Source organism: Calidris pugnax, unplaced genomic scaffold (assembly GCF_001431845.1).
Source record: "Calidris pugnax isolate Ruff unplaced genomic scaffold, ASM143184v1 scaffold116, whole genome shotgun sequence".
Taxonomy (NCBI): domain Eukaryota; kingdom Metazoa; phylum Chordata; class Aves; order Charadriiformes; family Scolopacidae; genus Calidris; species Calidris pugnax.
Genome location: NW_015090877.1, coordinates 297,762 through 319,458, shown reverse-complemented (window position 1 = coordinate 319,458; position 21,697 = coordinate 297,762). Strand labels below are relative to the sequence as shown.

The 21,697-nt window shown below is 53.4% G+C and overlaps 1 protein-coding gene across 8 annotated transcripts in view; it reads right to left on the bottom strand.

The window, feature by feature from the left end:
* Positions 1–4,250: 4,250 nt before the first annotated feature.
* Positions 4,251–21,697, bottom strand: part of LOC106890484 (receptor-type tyrosine-protein phosphatase V-like) — a 38,383-nt gene continuing 20,936 nt past the window's right edge. For 6 of the 8 annotated variants that reach the window (XM_014946343.1, XM_014946345.1, XM_014946346.1 and 3 more), the window contains 19 exons: positions 18,528–18,595; positions 18,226–18,352; positions 18,057–18,104; positions 17,538–17,631; positions 16,548–16,638; positions 15,891–15,967; positions 14,936–15,070; positions 14,233–14,355; positions 13,584–13,744; positions 13,060–13,195; positions 12,432–12,511; positions 11,552–11,639; positions 10,984–11,074; positions 10,241–10,317; positions 9,784–9,918; positions 9,137–9,259; positions 8,528–8,685; positions 7,736–7,871; positions 4,251–5,388 (listed from right to left, as the gene is read on the bottom strand). In XM_014946343.1, coding sequence (XP_014801829.1) covers positions 5,329–5,388; positions 7,736–7,871; positions 8,528–8,685; positions 9,137–9,259; positions 9,784–9,918; positions 10,241–10,317; positions 10,984–11,074; positions 11,552–11,639; positions 12,432–12,511; positions 13,060–13,195; positions 13,584–13,744; positions 14,233–14,355; positions 14,936–15,070; positions 15,891–15,967; positions 16,548–16,638; positions 17,538–17,631; positions 18,057–18,104; positions 18,226–18,352; positions 18,528–18,595 — 2,008 coding nt within the window. In that variant the 3' untranslated portion in view covers positions 4,251–5,328. Of the gene's footprint in view, positions 5,389–7,735; positions 7,872–8,527; positions 8,686–9,136; positions 9,260–9,783; positions 9,919–10,240; positions 10,318–10,983; positions 11,075–11,551; positions 11,640–12,431; positions 12,512–13,059; positions 13,196–13,583; positions 13,745–14,232; positions 14,356–14,935; positions 15,071–15,491; positions 15,550–15,890; positions 15,968–16,547; positions 16,639–17,537; positions 17,632–18,056; positions 18,105–18,225; positions 18,353–18,527; positions 18,596–21,697 lie in introns of those variants that run through there. The other 2 variants (XM_014946344.1, XR_001412526.1) reach the window with 2 other exon arrangements.

Below are 21,697 nucleotides of genomic sequence, written 5' to 3'. Positions count from 1 at the left end.
TGAGTGGAGCAGGGGACATGCTTGAAGATATTCCTTTTTGGAGTCCCTGCATCAACTGGGTCAGGGAGTCAAAGCCATGGCAAGCCCAGCACATGCGAGAGCAGGGAAGAGGAAGCTCTGGTCCTTCTTGGCTGTTTCACTTCAGACAGGCCCTGAATCTATCTGGTCACAGCGCTTCTGCTCTCCAGGAGGCAGCTGACAGCAGTAGCTGATGAGAGATGATGCTGAACATCCTGGGAAGGAATAGGCTGCAACCCTGCTGCTCCCCAGTGGTGGTACAACTCAGGTGGAAGAGACAGTGAGAAGTGGGCATCCCCACACCCCAGTTCCAGCTGGGGCAGCCACAGCCTGGCACCAGGCATATAATATCATGGAGGTGTCCAGCTTGAGATGTGGCAGGGTGCCACGGCTCCCTGTGGTGGGAGCAATGGCCTCTGACTGTCTTGGGTGAAGGCATGGCAACTGCTGGGTTCTCTGTTCCCTGGAGGGAGAAGAGGACAGGGAGAGCCTAGGGCAGAGGTTCAGCACCGGTGAATGGAGAAGGTGTGGATCAAGGAGCTATGGTGCCCCAGCAGTCACCAGCAGGCTCCCATGGCTGTGGGTCCCCAGGAGATCCGAGGGTTGGGCACCCCTGCTCTCCTGCCTCTTGGCAATGCTAGCCCAGTCTTCCCCTGCTGTGGCATCCATGGGAAGGGGGGAAAAAGGGGTGGGAAGGGGGGTCCAAGTGGACACGGTCCTGGTCCTCTCCAGGGTCTTGACCTCTGCATGAGGGCTGGTGGAGGAGGGTGATGGCTGGATGCTGCTAGACTGGAGCAGGCTAAATATGAAGAACAACACAGCATGGTCCAGAACTTGCTGGGCGGCCCGAGCTGGAGGCTTGTTTTGTTTTACTGTTTTGTTGTCTCTCTCTCCCCCTCTGGGTTTTGTGGCTCTGAGCTTCAGGGCTGGAAAATTATTCATCCAAACCGCAGCCCCCATGACACCCTCTGTAAGCATCTGTGGCTTCAGACTCTGCTGCAGCAGTGGGTGGGAGGTCGTAAATTCATCATCGTCACCAAGTCGGCCTCCTGTTAGACAGGATGTGAAACACGGAGGAGCGGGCTGTGCCACAAAGGCAGCCGTACTGAACTCACTGGGTGAAACCTGTCGGCCAGTTTTTGTGTGACAAATCCCTGTCCCATGCCTGTCTCATTGCTGAGAAGGTCCCTTCCTACCTGCCAGAGCAGCTGTGCTTTAGCTGTGGATGTCTGCAGGTTCACCTTGGCTGCTGGCTCTGCTGGAAATACTGCTGGGTTGCGCTAGCCAGATGTGAGGGCTGTGGGATCACTTGCTCCTGAACTTTGGGAAGCTCTGCAGACAGCAACATGCCTCCTCCACCATGGCTTTCACTTGCTTCCTTATGGCTCGGAGCCAGCACCACTCACAACCCTGTGCCACAAGCCTTGGGTCTGTGCATCAGCCCTGCCTGGCTGTGTGTAGCTGTGCCCTGTGCTGGGACTGTCATCTCTGAGCATGGACACAGAGGAGACCCGTAAGCACTTTTCCAAGGGGCTGTAGAAAGACCCTGGTGTAGCAGCCCATCTGGCAAGGCAGATGGACAGTGATGTGCTGAACTGAGCCTCGCTGGGACAGGAGGTGGTGTGGGGTAGGTGCCAGCAGAATTCACCCCCCATCCTGCTCGGTCACTGCCAGCAGCTAAGGGTGAACTTGGGGGTGGCCAAGTTGTCTCCTGTGGATGTTGTCCTGCTCTTCTCTGTGAAAGGTAAGAGTCCACAAACAGTACCTGGGAATGCCGTCCCATTCTGAGGTCCCTCTCTTGTGCCACAAGCTGTAGAGCCAGATGCAGAACCCCTCCGTGGGAAATACGGCTTTGAGCAAAGCCCCAGGCATAATGACTCTGAAAGCCACAGGGTAGCTCTGATTGCAGAAAAACAGAAGAGAGAGGATGGGGAGCTCCTGCCCCTCATCCTTGGCTGTTGCCCCTTTCTGAAGATGCGGTCCTGGCCAGGCTGTTGGGAGACCCTGGTAGCTGCACTTGGCAGAGTAAGGGAGGGCTTGTCTCTGCAGAAACCCAGGGTTCTGTGGGGTGCCAAACAGCCAAAGGAGTGATGACCACCTGGTAATGCTGCTTCTGTGCCTCTCACAAGACTCCCGCTACCTTAAGGTAATGGCTCCTCCTTCACATCTTCACTGTCACTGTGATTGGCCCCACTTTGCAGGTCACAGCACTCCACAGATATTCTTGAAATCTTCTGAGAGTTAAGTGCATTAGGTGTTTTAACATACCATAAACCATGTTGAATATACAGATACAAATGCTTCTCTGTGTTCAGTGGAAACTGTGGCTTCAGACTCTGCTGCAGCAGTGGGTGGGAGGTCGTAAATTCATCATCGTCACCAAGTCGGCCTCCTGTTAGACAGGATGTGAAACACGGAGGAGCGGGCTGTGCCACAAAGGCAGCCGTACTGAACTCACTGGGTGAAACCTGTCGGCCAGTTTTTGTGTGACAAATCCCTGTCCCATGCCTGTCTCATTGCTGAGAAGGTCCCTTCCTACCTGCCAGAGCAGCTGTGCTTTAGCTGTGGATGTCTGCAGGTTCACCTTGGCTGCTGGCTCTGCTGGAAATACTGCTGGGTTGCGCTAGCCAGATGTGAGGGCTGTGGGATCACTTGCTCCTGAACTTTGGGAAGCTCTGCAGACAGCAACATGCCTCCTCCACCATGGCTTTCACTTGCTTCCTTATGGCTCGGAGCCAGCACCACTCACAACCCTGTGCCACAAGCCTTGGGTCTGTGCATCAGCCCTGCCTGGCTGTGTGTAGCTGTGCCCTGTGCTGGGACTGTCATCTCTGAGCATGGACACAGAGGAGACCCGTAAGCACTTTTCCAAGGGGCTGTAGAAAGACCCTGGTGTAGCAGCCCATCTGGCAAGGCAGATGGACAGTGATGTGCTGAACTGAGCCTCGCTGGGACAGGAGGTGGTGTGGGGTAGGTGCCAGCAGAATTCACCCCCCATCCTGCTCGGTCACTGCCAGCAGCTAAGGGTGAACTTGGGGGTGGCCAAGTTGTCTCCTGTGGATGTTGTCCTGCTCTTCTCTGTGAAAGGTAAGAGTCCACAAACAGTACCTGGGAATGCCGTCCCATTCTGAGGTCCCTCTCTTGTGCCACAAGCTGTAGAGCCAGATGCAGAACCCCTCCGTGGGAAATACGGCTTTGAGCAAAGCCCCAGGCATAATGACTCTGAAAGCCACAGGGTAGCTCTGATTGCAGAAAAACAGAAGAGAGAGGATGGGGAGCTCCTGCCCCTCATCCTTGGCTGTTGCCCCTTTCTGAAGATGCGGTCCTGGCCAGGCTGTTGGGAGACCCTGGTAGCTGCACTTGGCAGAGTAAGGGAGGGCTTGTCTCTGCAGAAACCCAGGGTTCTGTGGGGTGCCAAACAGCCAAAGGAGTGATGACCACCTGGTAATGCTGCTTCTGTGCCTCTCACAAGACTCCCGCTACCTTAAGGTAATGGCTCCTCCTTCACATCTTCACTGTCACTGTGATTGGCCCCACTTTGCAGGTCACAGCACTCCACAGATATTCTTGAAATCTTCTGAGAGTTAAGTGCATTAGGTGTTTTAACATACCATAAACCATGTTGAATATACAGATACAAATGCTTCTCTGTGTTCAGTGGAAACTGCACACTTTGAACAAGAAAAAAAAAAAAAGCTCACATCCACACACACCTTTGAGATGTAACCATGCTCAGCATCTGGGGTTTCTGGGCCATGCTGAGTAAATGAGAGCCACAGGCTGTGTCCAATGGCACCAGCAGGGAGATGCTGGGGTTGGATCCAGGCTCTCTCCCCTGTTTGAGGGAATGAGCACTAGTCCTTTGTCCTTTTCCTACATCAGCATCTGCAGCTGTAGGTTCCTGCACGGGGACCTCTGCCTTCGTGTGCTTTGGAAGTCAGCTGTTTGTGGAAAGACAGAGGCAGTCGGATGAGTGGCCAACTCAGTTTCCCCCCAGCCCTCCCAGGGCTGTCTACTCCTTGCAGTAGGTCTTGGGACCTCCTCATTGTAGCTGTTGTACTTCCTCACCTCACTCCAAGGCAGCTCCCGCAGGACATGGTGTTGTGGGTAGGAGTATGGGCCCAGACTGGGACAAGGGTGCTGCTTTGAGACTGCACCATAACCCCATGCTGCCTGAATGGGTGAAGAAGGGTAAAGAAGTTCCCAGACACAGTTTTTTCTACCCCCAAGAATAGGCTTGTGAAATCATCTGCTTTATTGTAACTGTTCCTTCTGACCAGCACTTCGCACTCAACCAACCAAGCTGCTCCTTGCAATTGCAGCTTGTGCATGGCCATCACTGCTTGCAGCCCAGCAGCGTTCCTACGTGTGGCTGCACAGACAGCCCAGTTCCTGGAGTAGCAACCAGTGCCCTGCAGTAAGCCACAGGGCTGCCAGCTGCTGGCCAGCATGTCAGCTGGACCAGGTGGCTTTGCCCTGGTCCTTGGCTCTTAGGAGCCAGTAGCTTCACAACTTCAAACCCAAGCTTCATCAGAAAATGTGTTTCTTCCTCATAAAGCTGCAGGTGGGTTAGAGCTCAATGCAAAACTGTTGCCTCAGTAACAGGAGCAGATGAGAGTGAACAGAAGCTGCTGCCTGCTTTGGGCTGCAGTATCTGGACTGGCTGAGGGCACCCCATCCGTTGCCCATGGCTAGGGACACAGCTGCTCTTTCAGAACGGCTGCTGTGCTGCAGCAGGGGAAAGCCTTGGCATCGCTGAGACCCCACAAAAGCCACCCTTATGAGCACACTCTTGCCTAGGGCTGTTTATTGTTTGTACCTAAGATCGATCCACCAGCTGAGACAAGCCAGCTCCCACCACGTTCTGCCCACGGTGGTGTCTGAGATCTCAGCACACCTTACACCCACGGTCGCACAGAGACCATGGTGCCCAGCACTAGTGTCAGACCTCAGCAGCCTGTGGGTGCCAGGGCTGCCCCTTCTGTGCTGATGGGCAGGGCCCCCACAGCTGGTGCTGCCTACTGCAGTGGGGTTAACAAACCTTCCAGGCACCAGGAATCCCAGGAGATGTCCAAAGCATCCCGCCCAGCCTCTCGCTGTGTCTGCACCGAGGGGACTGCAGCAGCGCATGACACTACCCATCTGCTCAGGAGACCCCATGTCGCTGCTAACACCGTGTAGGAGGCGTTGGTGGCAGTGCTGAGGTGGGTCCCGACTCGCTGCAGGGCTCGCTCTGTGCCAGGAGCCCCACGGTGCTCGCACCCCAGCGCCTGGCTCCGGCAGGATGGTGCCAGGAAGCACTGAGCAGTGTTAGGGCTGTTTCTGAGCAATGATGTCCCGGATGCAGGTGTACAGGAACATGTACTGGTCCTGCAAAAGAGAAAGGGGTATCTGGAGTCAGATTTCTGAGGCAGACCTGGTTGCAGAACTAACTCTGCTATTTCCCTTAAAAGGTCCTAATTAGCTAGAGGTGTCTGATGGCAAAGTAAGATTTGCTGTCCCAAGTGGTCCATGTTTGATCTGCGTCATCAGAGTTGCCCAGAAAGGAAGGATCAGGCCTGGAGCTATAGTTACATCATGTTTGTTTCCTCCTGCTTCATCATCCCGACTCATAACACCTGAAGGAAAATTGCACTGTGGCATGAGAGGAACAGTCACCTGACTTCCTCATAGTGTCCTGGCAGCCTTTGGCTGTGCCATGGTGTTTGCATCAAAACAAGACTGAAGAACAACTCCAGTGATGGTGCAGAGCATTAAGAGGGAAAGCTCTGCCCTGCTGGAGTGCACAGGGTCTCTCCATGACCTGAAGCCAGGAGAGAAGACTTCAGGAGCAGGAGTTTCCTTTGGTGGTAGTCTCAGTGTAACTGAGTCAAAGACTGACAGCACATCAGGCTGGATGTCTGCAAGCCCTCAGAGGCAGACAACAAGATCTGGGTGGTTTTAGTCCAGTTGCATCATTTCTCTATTTAAGGACACCAAAATGATCCATCAGCACTAAATATGGGTCCAGAGGTCTCAAGTCCACTGTGGATTTGATATGGGGTTCTGCTCAAACGCTAGGCTGATCTGAAATGATGCTAGCCTACAAAACATGCAGCATTGACCCCACCATGGCAGGGCTCGGGGAAAGGCAAGGTGTGGGAAAGGTAAAAGGGGTTGTATGCCATGCACAAAGCTGAGAGGCAGGGCCAGCCTGCAAATGCTGTGGGTTGCAATCACATGGTAGCCAGGAAGGGGGGATTAGGGACTCGACAGAGGGGCCTCCAAACAGCTCACTAATGCGCTGGCTAAGCTGCAAGTCACGAGGAGCCTCCTCCCCTGCCGGTGGTGGGTTTAGCCCCATTGAAGGACCAGGAAAGCCACAGATCATACAATGGCTGCGGTTCCAGGTCACCAGAGCATGTTTTCAATGAGCCTGGCCCGATTGCGAAATCTGGAGTGACAGTCCAGGATTGACTTCAGACCAGGCACACTCAATGCCTGGCCAAATGCAAGCACACATCCCCAGAGACATGCGCTGTACCAGAGCCAGGGGTGCTTAAATACTCAGCAGTTATCCATGGACAATCCCTCAAAGGTCCATCTCCCCCCCCTTGTCTGGTACTAAACCCCCTCAAAAAATCAGCTGATGCACCCAGCATGACAGCAGCATGCCCCTGCCTGTCAGAGATACAGGGGTCCTGCTGAGCCCCCGCAGTGATGGAGGAGGCTGGTAGGCACACGGCAGCGGTGTGGGGCTGGAGGGCAGCCCTGCCCGTCCTTTGCTGGCCGTGCTGGGATCAGAGCGACCACTGCTCATGGCAAGGTGGGGAGGCATCTGCCTCTGCTGCCCACCCTCAGTGGGGCAGCAGCTTTTGATCAGCGCTTGCTGTGCCTTTATGGGCACATTGTGTCTCTGCTCGGCAAGACCACTGCTGGAATACAAAAGAGCTCTGAAGCAGGGGCAGCGGGTGCCTTGCCCTCCTCTGGCTCCCACCATATGCATGGTTCACATTAATTAAGAATGTGATTAGCTGCTTGCAGGCGGCTCTGCAGCTGGGAAGCCTGGAGAGATCTGCCCTAATTCTGCTGTGGGAAGGGTTTCCAGGGTTGCTACATCAGCTCGTTCAGTGGTTGCAGCAAATGAAAGCGCTGTCCAGAGGGCATCTGTGCTGCCAGTGCCCATCAGGAGCAGCACTCACAGCCTGGAAGGCTGGGCTGTGGCCCAGGCATGCTGGCTCGGCACGGCAGGGCATGGCTGCGGCACCATCAGACAGTGCCACAGCCCCCGCAGCCCCAGCTCTGGCAGCAGGCAGGGGCCAGGAGCCAGCTCTGGGTGTGGGGGGTGCGGCAGGGAAAGGCACCAGACAAGGGGAAACCCAGCAGATTCTGGGTACCCAGGCTGACAGCTGTATCCAGAGGCTGGCATGAGCAGGCAGGTTTGTGCCTCATGCTTTCCAGGGCGGAACGGGAAGGGTGCCTTGCATTTACTGTGAACTCACACACAATTTAACCTGTTTTAACTCCAGAACTGAGGTGATGGAAAGCCCTTTCCTGGGAAAAGACAGTGTCCTTAGCCCTCGGTGGCTGGCAGAGGAAGCACAGAATAAATCCCTATATAGGCTGGATGGGATCCCAGGTAGCACCTGGGGAGTGGGCAGAATGCTTCCAGCTGCAGGCATCTCCGTATGAATGTCCTGTTCCACCTGGCCCATCACCCTTCCTCCTTCCCACCTACCAGTGTTGGGGTCATGAGACAACAGCTTCTTGCCAGCTGGAGGGTGACCCCATAGACATCCACCGTTCTCTCAGCTTTCATCTGGTGCAACAGGCAGTCCAGGGAGATCAGTGTCCCCATTTGGCTCACGCCACTGCTGCAAGGGACAAAGGAGAGTCCTTGATGCCAGGCCAGGATGAGCATTTTGACCACTGACCACTCTTTGAAAGTGGTCACCAGCCCAAGAAGTCAGAGGCAACCGAGTACAGCGAGGTTAGGTGACTGTGAGCACTGGTCTAGGAGTTAGGAAGCCCTGTGCTGACCAGAGGGATGGGACCCCAAAGTGCCTGTTGAAAGAGCCTGAAGACCCAGCCTGCCCTGCCCTGCCGAGCTCTGCATCCCTCACCCAAGTCAGCTCTGCCGATGCACCAGCTGTGTTGACTCCTGTGGGACTGGAAGCTTTCCCTGGCTGCAAGCAGATGAGGGCATCAGGGCTGCTCCCTGGATCCTAGCAGTCAGCCCAGAGATTACCTGGGCACCTCTGCCCAGGAATGCCTGCTCCATCCACACTTGCCCCTGGCCCAGCCCTGTTTGCCCTCCCTTCTCACATGTCCTTGGCAGAGCACTGCTTCCTCTGACCTCCCAAGCTCAGAGCTTCCCTGGCTCCCATAGACCTACTCTCAACATGCCCCAAAACCTTGGGGTCCTCCATGGAGGGCACAGGCCTGCCGGTGGCCATGCCAAGGCACTGTGCAGCCTGTTGGCTGCCAGCTCTGGGAGGCTGCCCGTGGACAGAGCGGTAACATGACGTACCTGCAGTGCAGCAGGAGAGGACCGGCTCTCTTTCGGTGGGGCATGCACCGTCTGACAGCAGTGAGGAACTCCACCAGGCTTTGGACATCTGGCTGTTTCTTGCTGCTCCACAGTGTGTATAGGAACTGTTGTACCTGCCTCTCCTTTGCTTTCTTCTCCTGGTGAGACACAAAGAGTTGACATGGCTGTTGGGGAGTAAGCTTCTGTAAAGCTGTCCAGGCATACTCTGCTGGGGCATTTCCCATCACCTGTGCAGTGGATATGTCACCTCTGGCAACCTGCTCTCCTTCCCCACAGCACCCTGACCTGCCCCTTGAGAGGGAGACTGAGAACTGTGCAGGCCTTTTCAAAGAGGATCAGAAAGACCTATCAGCAAGGGGCGGAGAAAGCCTCCAAGCCTCTCCCATGCATCTCCTATGTCCACTCAGCTGATGTTCTTCTGGATCTTGCAATCTGATATCCTCCTGCATTTGTGGGCTGCTGACATTCTGCTCCTGCAGCTCAGACAAGCCTCCAAGGACCTTTCAGCCCTTGCCCCTACAGACCTGTTTGCTAGCAGTGAAGAACATCCCAGGTAGTGGGAGCCAAGCCAGCCCCACCAACACTTACATGTTTCATTTTGAGCTGGATGCACCTCCATCCCGAGACAAGCTTCTCTGTGCCACACTGGATGGTCAGCGTCTTTGTGCAGAGAGAGTCTCCTTCCAGGGGCCAGCACGCCCCACTTGGGATCTGTGCACAACAGCAAGTTTGGCTTCATGTTGATGGTTGCCATATTTCAGATCCATCACCATCACAGGAGTCTGTGATGGGGTTGGAACAAGAGTACCCGCAATATCACTCCATGTCAGTTTGTTCCCTAGATAAATCCTGGGGGAGTTTTTGGAAACTAGAGCAGATTGCAGTCAGCCTCCCTCTTAAGAGAGAGCTGCTTGGCAGTGGGAATCTGCTCAGCAAACATTCTCCACATCAGATGGACAGGAGCCATGGAGTCCTTGGGTGACATGGAAATGCAGCCTGAGGAGTATCAGGTGAGTGCAGGGCCACAGACCGCATGGTGGGCAGACAGAACCTGTCTCCCAAGACAAGCAGCAGGACCACTTTGACACAGGAAAAGTCTGGCTTTAGCTAAGCTGGATCTGCACCCAGGCTTCAGGAGGTGGCGAAGAGAGTTTAAGTTCTGGAGCTGTAATAGCTTCCAGCTCCATTAAACAGATCCCTGCTCTGTCATGGCACAGGCAGGCATGGCACCTTACCTCCCCCTTCTCCTGCCATGGGAGAAGTGTTAGGATGGTGTGAACGTCCTGTTCCCACACCAGGGTCCAGAAGTCCTCCACAGTCAACTTGTCAGGCCCCTGGACAGCCAGATATTCCCTGCTGGAGCTGCAGCCCTGAGAGGGGAACAAGAAAGTCATTCTCCTGCTGGACAGGGTGGCACAGGTATCCCCACCAGCCCTAGAGGCTGTGGGAGAGGCCAGGAAAAGAAGGGAAGCTCAGCAGGTCAGGAGGCAAGGAGAAAGCACCAAGGGAGGGAAGTGAGGACAAACCCAGCTGGTCCCTTCTTGTCCACACAAGATCACAGCAGCAGTGACTAGTGGAGCAGTGCAGGAACCAGGCAGCAGGGAGCAGGGGCACAGAGAGGAAGTGGGAGCATCACCTTCTGCCTTCACCCCAGGCACAGGGGTGGGCACTGCTGCTGGAGGTAAGACTCACCGGGACACGCCACACCTGCAGGAGACCTGAGAATGGGCCCTGTTCCAGCAGGGAAAACTTCACTCTGGAGCGATCATCTGCAAAATATGTAGGAGGTGGAGGGTGGATCCACCTTGGACAGCCTTGTACTCACACAGCTCCTGCAGACCAACTGCCAGACTCCACAGCCACACATATCCAACCCCCCACTCAACATTTCTCTGTAAAGGTGCCACCCTCTGCTCTTGCCCAGCTCATGGACATTGGTCTCCAAGACAGGTCTCTATCCCAGTCTCCTACTCAAAGCAGATACGTGTAATGCAGGTTGGTCAGTGTCTTGGCCAATGGAGATTTGCATATCTCCAAGAACAGAGAGCCTGCAGATGCACTGGGCCCCTATTCCAGTGTTTGGCCACCCTCATGGGAACTCTTTTTTCTTTATACTGAGTTGGATTACTCTTCCAAATCATCCCCCTTGCCTCTTGTCCTTCCATGGTGCAACTCTGAGAAGACTACATTTTCACTGTGTCCTCCCAGCAGGTAGTTGAAAATAGCAACTAGATCTCCCCCTTGCCTTCTCTCATCCATGCTGAACAAGCCTTATCTTGGTCCCATACATCAGATGCTTCACCCCTGAAACACCTTGGTAGCCTTCTGATGGGCTCACCACAGTGTGTCAAAATATTTTCTTGTACTGTGTAGCGCTGGCTCTGGTCCAGCCTAACTCCATGCAGGTGCAAGAAGGAAGAGGTCACAGCACTTACATGGGAGGATACTGGAAGAGGGATGTGTCTGCTGGTCGCCTGAAGATGGTGTTGCAGAGCTGGCTTCTTCCTTGACAGCCTCTAGGAGGGTCTGCCAGAGTGAAAGAGAGTGGAGGAAGCAGTGAGCTGGGCAGGAGGAACTGGGGACTTCTGAAGATGTCTGGTCTCAGCAGAGGGGTGGTTATAAAGGCTGCTCATGCAGAAGCCTTAGAAGAGGTGCTATGTGACCACCTCTGGGGTGGGGTGCCAGATCTGCTCCTCACTGTAAGGAGATGGCTCCATCTCTCTATAGGAGAATGGTGTTGAGATAGGTCCCAACCCTGCATGGAGTCAGGAAAACAGAGACAGACCCTGCTAAGTGCAGGATGTGCAAGGGAACTATGTGCCTGGGGACACCATGCCATGGAGAGGGGACACTTCCAGGAGAGCCAGGCACGAGGAAACCAGGGCATGGGACCCACTCAGGAGACACTTCTTGTGTGTCCCCCAGATGCAATCACTCCACAGGTCCCCCTAGTGCACATGGCCATGGCAGCGCTCCCTGCACCATGCCCAGGACGATTCTCACCTCGTACTCCCTCAGGAAGCCCACATGCGACTTGGTTGCCTTCTGGGCATAGTGCTGAGCAAAGCTTTTCAGCGGGATGGGGCAGGACCTGGGGAGAGAAACTGGGGGTAAGGGTGAGGTTGAGAAAATTTGGCAGCATCTAGGCTATGTCTGCAGTAGGTGGACAGGGCTGTGGGCAGATCTTCACCCCACAAATGCTGGGGCCCTCACGGGGCTCTCACAGGTCCCAAACCCAGCTCTGGCCCATGCCAACCTGCTCAGACAAAAGCAGGTCTCAGCTGTGGCATGGCCCAGGGCCTATTCCCATGATGCAACAAAGACAAAGTTGCTTGTCATGTTCTGCATGAAGCAGGAGACAATTTGACCACAAAGATAGATATGTGACCTCCAGATATAGCCTCAGAGACAAAGAGGTAGGTGGGCAAAGCCATGTCCAGCCTGAACCTGCTCCCTCCTCTTGGCCTCCATTAGAAGGGACGTCCCAAGGCCACCCAGCTGCCATGAGCCCCTCCAGTTTGAATCCATTTCTAGGGCATCCGTGTGGGTTGGGAAACCAGGGGCTGATTGAAATGCCTTCCTCAAGGCAGCTCTGCCGCTTGTTGGCATTGGCATAGAGAGGAAAGGAAGATGTGGTACCCCAAGCCATTCCAGTGTGCCCAGCAACTCACACCTGGTTCTGGGCTGGGCTCCTCATGCTGCAGGTAACAACCAGCCTTGGGCTGACCCCCCTCAAAACACCAGGTGGGAGGGCTGGCTGGGCTTCCCCATCCTTCTATCCTGGAGCCAAGGCTTGAGCTCGGGTCAGGATCCCAGCCTGCCACTTGAAGGGTCTGTGGGTCAGGGTGGGTAGAGTAGATGGCAAAACACAGCAGGGCCTTACCTCTCTGTCCCTGATAAACCCAGGAGTGGTTCCTCTAAGATCTTTTCCAGAATACAGCTGTGCAGGAAAATATACTGGGACTGGAAGGAAAAGGCAGACAGTAATGTAGGGCGTTGCACCATGCAGACAGCATGAAGAGGTGGGTATGGCACTGCCTAGTGGGCAGAGGGTGTCCTATACTCCCGCTCCAAAAGCCCTACATTCATGCCCAAAAGGCCCTGGCCCAACCTCAGAGCTCCTGGGTCAGTCAGTCTGTCCTGAAGGGTAGAGCTGACACTTTGTCCCAACCCTGAGTAACAGAAATATTAGATTGCCTGTGGAGCATCATAGGCCAACAACATGGCGTGAGTAAAGAACTGCCTGCAAAGGGCTTGATCCTGTTCCTCGGTGCTCTGGGGTGTTGCTGACCCTCCTGGGAGGGCTCTGAGACTATGTATGTTGCTTCTGGATCTGGCAGGGCATGAAGCTTCTGGAGAACCCCTACAGAAGAGTAATTTCAACTCCAGCTGAGCTGCTGCTGTGAGCAGGTTGGGGACCAGCCTGGACGTGCTGGGTCTGGCCAGCTCATCTGTCTGCCAGCCTGGCTAGCTTGTACACCATGGAGCAAGAGGCCTGGGGGAAGTTTTACCAGCGTCTGAATCATCAGGTAACGGTTCATCCGCAAGGTGTAAACAACACCAAACGTGTCCACCACCTTCTCCTGCTTCATCTGCTGCAGCAGCCGGTCCAGTGCAATGAAGGTGCCAGTGCGGCCCACCCCAGCGCTGAAAGCACAGACAGCCAGGGTGAGACATTGCCTGAGCCCACAGCCGATGGTCTCCCCTCCCGATGCTAGACATGGCTCCCAGATGCTGCACCCTGGGGCACCACTCCCAGCACCCCAGGGCACTGGTCCCAGCACAGCATGGGGCTGAGGAGCCTTTCAGACTGCCTTGGGCTGTTGCTGACCATCTCCAGCTGCCCCATCCCCTGGGAATAGGGGCAGGCTGCAAGCAGACCTGTAATCCCCAGCGCCCAAGCAGGAGTCTCTCCACAGACCAGCTGTGTCTCCTGGGAGCTGCTTTCCCTCCCAGACTGTGCACCAGAAGGACCCTTCTCCCCCATGCCCTCTCCCATCATCACCTTCTGCCACCTCCCAGAGCAGACCCTCACCTGCAGTGCACGAGGGTTGGCCCCGCGTCCTTGGTGCTCTGGATACGCTCCCGGACCAGCTCTCTGAAGGTCATAATGGAAGTCGTGGACTCTGGGATCCCATGGTCAGGCCATGCCGTGTAGTGCAGGTGGGACACATGCCGCTCTGCCCGGATACCCTCCTGCCAAGGGGGATGTTGGTGATCAGTGTGCAGCCCACTGGGACAGGGGCATGCATACACCCTGCAGCCCTGGGAGCACCAGGGAACTTGGGGACATCTGGCTTAGCTGCAGGGAACAGCCAACGCCAGCTCTGCTGCACTGTCCGGTGTCTTCTGCTCCCCTGTCCATCCCCCTGGTCCCCTGCTATGGTGAGGGACGTGGAGGTGGCAAGGAGGACTCATGCATTTGACTGCTGGGGAATGTGCCTTTGAAGCTGCAGGCTGTGTCCCAGTGCAGGGACATGGAAAGAAGAGAGCAAGGGTGGACAGCTGGGGTGATAGACATTGACGATGACAGACTGTTCCACAGGGGATTGGGTCTTTGAACCCCACTAATGGCAGGAAAAGGAAATTATGCCACCGCCACCAAGGATAAACAGCACTGCATCCCATGCAAACCCTCAGCCCTTGACAGGTCCCCAAGTTTGTCCTCTGGGGTCCTCACTCACATGCCACAGTTTGAACTCGCGCATCGTCCACTCCTCGGAGCTGCTCTGTGACAGCAAGTGGACACGGATGTGCCCATAGGAGACTGGGGCAGATTCGGATGGCCAGTAGTGATCACAGAGAACCTAGAGCACAGAGAAGATGGAGTCCCCATGAAGCCAGTGAGGGCTGAGGGCTCAGGTCCCACTGGGTGACCTCCCAGCCTTCTGGGAGCATGTGGAGAGCAGCAGCTGTGCAGGGAGCCAGAGCAGGCCTTGGGGAGCAGGCAGGAGTTGTTCCCCTTCACGTCAGAAGCTTTGCACAGTATATGCCCCCAACTCCCCTTTGGATCTCAGCGTCCTCCAGAGAAAAGGACCTGTGGGGTTGCATCAACCCTGCAGACTGGAGAAACAGTCCATGTAGGGTGTCTCATTCAGAGGGAAGCAGTAATTTCAGACACTGCAGAAATATCTGACAGTGACGGGCATGGTTCCAGCTAACTTTCACTTCCACCCCTTCCTACCCCAACCTAACGCTGAGCTGCACGTATCAGCCTCTCTTTGCCCCACGCTGCTGGTTGGGGAGGTTGTGTGGTCCATGCTCACTCTGCAGCCACATCTGAGCAGGGGTTGGTGGAGGACACAAACCCAGTCCTGGCTCAGCTCACACAACCAGATCTGGGCTTGGATGGGGCTGGCACGTGGAAGCACATCAGTGCTGACCTACCCGCCCGTTCTCCATGCATACTGTCAGCATGATGATGTTGCAGACATTCTGCTCCCACACCAGCCTCCAGAAGTCCTCTATCGTTTTCTTCAGGGGCCCCTGGGTGGCAATGAACTCCTGCTGGGATGTATAGCCCTGAGCAAGAGACAGGCAGGAGGAGCTGGTAAGTTGCTGAGACAGGTGGATCATTCCCTGGGACAGTCAGTGCCTGGTCTGCTTTTGTGGCAGAGGAAGAAATGCCCATTGCCCTTAGCCCATGAGGACACAGTTCCCAGGCAGCTGATCTCGGAAGCAGCTGATTTCACAGGAAGCATGTGATGTCCAACACATGCTGTCTATAAATTTAGAATAAAGAGATGTTCCCCTCCAAGCAGTTCCTCATGCAGCTTAACCAGGGAAAGACACATCTGGGTCTTTCTTGTGCTACCCTGTCATTGCTGGAGGTCAGGTGAGCATGCAAGGTCTCAGGCTGCTTCTTTGCCTTTGCCCCTTTGACTCACATATGCCCCATAGATCCACAGACCCACACATCCATGCTATGTGCCTTGCCTGTTACCTGGGAAAATCTCCCGGATGGAGGACGTGGGCACAGCTCCAGGGTTGTTCAAATGCAGCTGCACAGACCAGAAGGAGAAAGAGCAGACAGACAGATGGGACAGTAAGCTGAGAGAGGATGGGAAGAAGAGAGTCCTCAAGGAGAAGGCAGAAAGCCTTGCCAGTCTCCCCACACTCACACCTCTGCATTCACCGCACTTGCCATCTGACGATCTCCATCAACTCCTGCTAAAGGGCAACTATGCATCTTCACCAGACCCCCAACTCCTTGCCAGTCTGTGCCAGCTGCGGCTTCAGTGGCAGCTCTTGCCTGCCAGCCCTCACAATCTCAATCCAGGCAGAGTTTCTCTGATGGTGCCCTGTGGCCATGTCTCTGTGAGGAAGGCAAGTGGGCACTCACAGGCATGAAGTTGGCATTGATGTAGTCAGAGTGTGGATCCTCCCCCAGTTGGCTCAGCTTGACCCGAGAGTGATCATCTGAAAAAGACCATATGCACATGATCCTCCAATGGGATGGCCATCTTCTCTTCACCTGGGTAACATATCAGAAAAAGCCCCAGCAGCTCCCCTAGCTCCATCTATGCAGACAGCAGTGAGGCTCTGTGCTTGGCCAGGCACCTTCTCCCTGGAGAGGTGAGCATTGGTTAGCAGCTGGGGTAAGAAAGCAGACCTGGTATCATGAGGCTCATCAGAGAAGCCATGGGACATTCATGGTCCCAATTTGGTCTCCAGTGGGGACTCGTCCCTGAGATGGGCTGCCCAGCCTGCTGGAGGGGCTGAGGAGGATGCCCAGCAGCCTCCTGGAGGAGCTGAGGAGGATGGTGGCTCAGTCCACTATCACCATCAGCCACTCAGTCCACCACCACCACCAGCCACTCAAGGCTCAGACCCTTAAGCCTTGAGTCTCCAGCAGGAAAATGGAAACTGAGGCCCATCTTAAGACTACTTCTTCTCCCAGGAGAGGAGCCAGGCACTGCAAACACTGCAGCGACTGCATCCCTGTGCATTGCAGTGTGAACTCCCACCCTGGATGCTGGAGGGAGGAGACAGCACTTACAGGGCAGCACGTGGGGATATCTGTTCTTGGAGACATTTGCTGGTAGCTCAGCCTCCACCTTTGGCTGCTCCTTCCCAACTTCCTTCAGCTCCTGTAGGTCAAGGAAGAAGATAAGCACAAATGTCTCTCTGGAGAGCTCCTGGACAACCCAGTTCCCTGCTTATGGCCAATGGCTCTGTCTGGTAGTTCAAGAGGGTCACCCACTAGCAGGGAACTGCTCTACTCCTCCCTCAGTATTGCCTGTGAACTTTGAGCTATAGGTGGCTTTTCCCAGTGCTCTTTCCAACAGCACTGTTTGTATTTAAAAGAAAACAAGCCCAAGAACAAGTAGTGGGGGAAAAAAAAACCTTATCAGAAATCAGAAATCTACCCAGAATCTTGGGACATTTTGTGCTGAGAAATCAGAAACACGTTGTGCTGCAAAAACATAAATATGTTGTGCTGCTTCTGCCTCGGTCCTCACTCAGAAGGTGAGAAAATCTGAGGAGGGCTGGAAATAGCTGATGGGACTTTCAAAGGTGCTGGCAACAGAAAAATTCAGAGCCTGCAGGTGGCAGTGGGAGCCAGTGAAGGGAGTCTGAGGTGAGCTTCACAGCCTGGCTCTATAGCTCAGACAGGACCTTCCTTTAGGATACGGGATCTTTTCTAACACTGTCAAGGTGGATCTCATTGAAACATCACTCAGTATCTTCACCTCCAGTCCAGGCCTGGGACCCTTAGCTTTGTCCACCAGCAGCTATGGACAGTGCTAGTTCACCTCATGCCATAGACAACATGTGTTTCTACCAGAACTTGAACAAAACAGGTTTTGAGTAAAGGAATTGCCCGATCACTTGTTGCATCCAATCTTTGGCCTCTAAGACTGCCTAGTAGGGTGGCTGGATTACTAGAGAGATGGATTACTGTCCCTGGACATGAGGACTCCATACAGGTCACCAAAGAGCTGGGGCATGAGCTAACAAGTGTCATCTCTAGCAGGAGTCTTCTCACCTCAAACTCCTGGAAAAAAGCGTGGTTAGCACTTGCTGTCTTCAACTCATAGTACTGCTTGAAGTTCTGTATGGGAATTGGCCGATGGATGTTTCTGCATGAAATGAAGTCCAGAGGAAAACTTGCCTTAGCTATTGGGAGGTCTGGCAGGCCAGTCACACAATAAGACAGCCTACCCTTGAGACCTGTAGTACCTGGATGCACACACAGAGGGATGGTTTGTAGCTCATGCTATTGCCCAGGGAATTGGGCCCAAACAGAGCACTGTTTAAATACTGGGAGGGATTTCAGGATGATGAGGATGTTCTCCTACTGCAGAAGCCTTGCAGAGGAGGTGTGGAAAATGCATTGACTTGGAACGGAGCTGGGCAATAAATACTGAACATGGGAATGCCCAAGATTTATAAAATAACTGAAGCAGACAGACTTGTGTTTTTCCCAAGTAAAAGCACGAGAAAGGAAGTAGGTGAAGGACTCTGGCAGTGGGGACATGCAGAGAGGGAAGACTCCAGCACTCACCTCAAGCTGTAGGTCACCATTTCCTGGGGCAGGCTGCTTTTGTTGGTTCTGGAATCAAAGCATGGGAGATTTTACTCTTTCTTGCAATGCAGGGACAGATGCTGGCCTGGCACTGAAGGTTGGGTTTCTCAGCCTGCACCCATTGGGTAAGAGATGGCTTTATTCTCACCTCTTTGCTCTGAGCTGTTTCCAGTAGACCAAAGCAAAAATAGCTGCAAGTGTCAAGAGAAATCCCACGATGATTCCAGTGATTATTGGCATTGAGAGTGGAGTTGCATCTGCACTGGATTCAGCAGCTGGAATAAAAAAAAAGAGACAGAACAGACAGAAGTAAGAGCCAGTAAATGGCTGCATTTACTCTATTGATTATATTTGCTACAGTCTATGATATCCCTCTGGCTTGCCATTGTCGGGTTGTTAATTAGCTCTAACCTACACAGCCAGGTAGGGAAGATGGCATTTTCATCTTACCTGAGAACATGGTGAAGGTCACTGCAGGGGCTACTGGGTCGTATTTGGTGAAGGCAGCAATGCTGAACCTAGGACAAAGCAGAGTCCTGCTGTCAGGGGCAATCTGAACCGAGCATAGCATCCATGCAACCAGCAGCAGGGAGACCCTAGGGAACAGGATAGCTGCCTCATTTTTGAAATGGTGTATAGGAAGAAGCTGTTTTTCTGTTACGGATTTAGGGAATGTGTGGAAATGGTCTTCCCTCCAATTTCTGTCTCTTGAGCAAGTTTGTTGCACTTGGGTGAAGCGCAACAGTCCTAAAATGTTCAGAAAGCACAAATGGCAAACAGCTCTCCTCGGAAGGGTAATTTGCAGACAAGTAGCAGAATTCTGCTCTCTCATAGGACACAAATAGGGAAAGACAACAGTAAGTAGGGACAATCAAGTAAGTAGGGAAAATCAAGTTGGGTTGAGTCATTATCTTAGTTCATGTTAACCCCTTAATTGTGTTCACTCTAAAGAGCTGAGCCCAGGTAGCTGTTTAAAACAGGAGCATCTCAGCTGGAAGGGCTAAACCCGGACCCAGTCCCTTCCTGATGCACACAGAAGTGGCTGGTGTCTCCTCTTCCCTGCGGAGATCTGCCCTACATCCTCCTCCCAGCAGCGTGCACACCAAGTCTCACAGCTCCCTGCAGAGCTGACTTTCTTCTGAGCAGGTAACTTGGAAGGGTAGGTCTTCTCATGCCCTAAATGCAAGCTAAGGCTTTCAAACATGGCTTTGAATTTTAGCACCCAAGAGTTTGTGGAGTGTGAGTCCCTGTTGGCAGCACACAGACCCAGCAAAGACCTCTTCAGAAATTGAGCCTGCAGATGCCAGGGGTATGAGGGGTAAAGACTTGTGGATAAATAACTCAGTGAAAGATAAGAAACAAGGGCTGGCTTTCAGAGAGATGGGCTGTCAGCCTTATCTGCTTTTCACCATCTCACTAATGATTAACTGGGAAAGCAGCACACTGTACTGAGGAAACGGGTTGTTTAGGGCAGCCAAAAGGAAAACAAGCTGTGAAGAGGTGCAAAAGGATCTTCTAGTCCTGAGTAATTGGACAGTTAAGTACGTGTTATTCAATCACAGTAGGAAGGCTAATGATGGCTCCGAATTAGGTGCTAACTATGGGAGGTGGATGTTGGAGTGAAAATGGCAGCTGGGGTTTGGAGGGCAGATACACACTCTCGGGACAGTATCTGGGGGCTGGAGGGGTACCCCGAGGTGCTGGTGTTGTTGTTAGAATCCCCTCGAGGCTGCTGACATCTAGAAGAGATGGGTCAGGCAGCCCTGGGTCCAAGCTCATGCACTGTAACGCAGACCCAGCTTGTGCCCAGGCTGTCCCCTGTCTCTGCCACACTGGCTGGAGCAGAAGGCCAGATCCAAGGCTGCCAGGGTTAGCAGTAAGGCTTGCCCAGCCATGCCCGAGGGAATCTGAATCAATTGGAGACTCTCCAATGCCAGCCCAGGGATCACGCTACCTGTGGTGGCCATGGGATGGGAATGGATCATCATGCAATTCTCCCACTGGGTGTGATCATACAGTACCTGGGGAGAGCCTGAAGAGCCATTTGCTCCTTGTGATCCTGCTCTGAGTGGGATTTCCAAGGGAAGCTCCCTTTTTTCCCAGAAGAAGCAGCCATCTCCCACTCCCCTGATGCAGCCCAGTGCTAACAATTTCTGTTCTCTGCCCGTGCTGCCCCAAACAGCAGCTGGAGTTAAGAGCCATTTTGGCAACATTTGTAAATCTAAAACAGCTCTGTAAGAATCAATGTAAGTTTTTCATGTAAGTGTAGAGTCTGCACATAGCAAAAGTAGAGAGAGCAAAGAAGAAAAGAAGGAGAGCCAGCAGGCCCAAACCCAACGCCTTGACTCCTCTCACAACAGCACCTAGGGGCAGGTCTAAGTCTCATTTTATTCTGAGGGGAAAGTGAAGCTCACTCTCCTCCACACACTCTCTCATGGCCTTTCTTTCTCTCTTCCCAAGACTGTCAGTAACCTCTATCACTAGTCAGCAACCTCTATCACTAGTCAGCCACCCTTCTGTAAGTTTCTTTAAATTGAAATGGGAAAACCTTCCCGATTATAGGGGATCCCTTTGTCAGAGAAATGCCTGGGAATCCAGTCCCTGTTTTACAAAATTGTGAGCTGCTAAATTAACAGACTAAAGATATGATTCTTTGTAGGAGAAAATCTGTTTTACCGTCAACTGTTTTAAAGGTACCCTTTAAAAAAATATGTATGTTTCTGGATCCTATTTACTGTCAAATAAGACCCTGAATTTATGAATATTGTGATCCATGTTTGTGTCCCATGGAGAACTTGGACCTCAGCCTGTGGTTTGCTACTCTCAGCCTTTGAGGCCCCAGTTGTGTAGGCACCATTTGAACCAACGTTTCTGTTTTGGTTTCATTTTTGCACTTTCTGAGTCTGCAGGTGGCTCTGAGTTACCTGAAAAAGTCCTATAAACAACAGCATCCATTTTAGCCTTTACCCTGGAGGTGGACAACTGCCCAGCTCCCAGGGCAACACACACAGCCTTTGCCTCAGCTTTCACCTCTGCTGTCCCTCTCCCTGCCCACTTACACTGTAATTTTTTCCACTGCTGCCAGGGTTAGCAGTAAGGCTTGCCCAGCCATGCCCGAGGGAATCTGAATCAATTGGAGACTCTCCAATGCCAGCCCAGGGATCACGCTACCTGTGGTGGCCATGGGATGGGAATGGATCATCATGCAATTCTCCCACTGGGTGTGATCATACAGTACCTGGGGAGAGCCTGAAGAGCCATTTGCTCCTTGTGATCCTGCTCTGAGTGGGATTTCCAAGGGAAGCTCCCTTTTTTCCCAGAAGAAGCAGCCATCTCCCACTCCCCTGATGCAGCCCAGTGCTAACAATTTCTGTTCTCTGCCCGTGCTGCCCCAAACAGCAGCTGGAGTTAAGAGCCATTTTGGCAACATTTGTAAATCTAAAACAGCTCTGTAAGAATCAATGTAAGTTTTTCATGTAAGTGTAGAGTCTGCACATAGCAAAAGTAGAGAGAGCAAAGAAGAAAAGAAGGAGAGCCAGCAGGCCCAAACCCAACGCCTTGACTCCTCTCACAACAGCACCTAGGGGCAGGTCTAAGTCTCATTTTATTCTGAGGGGAAA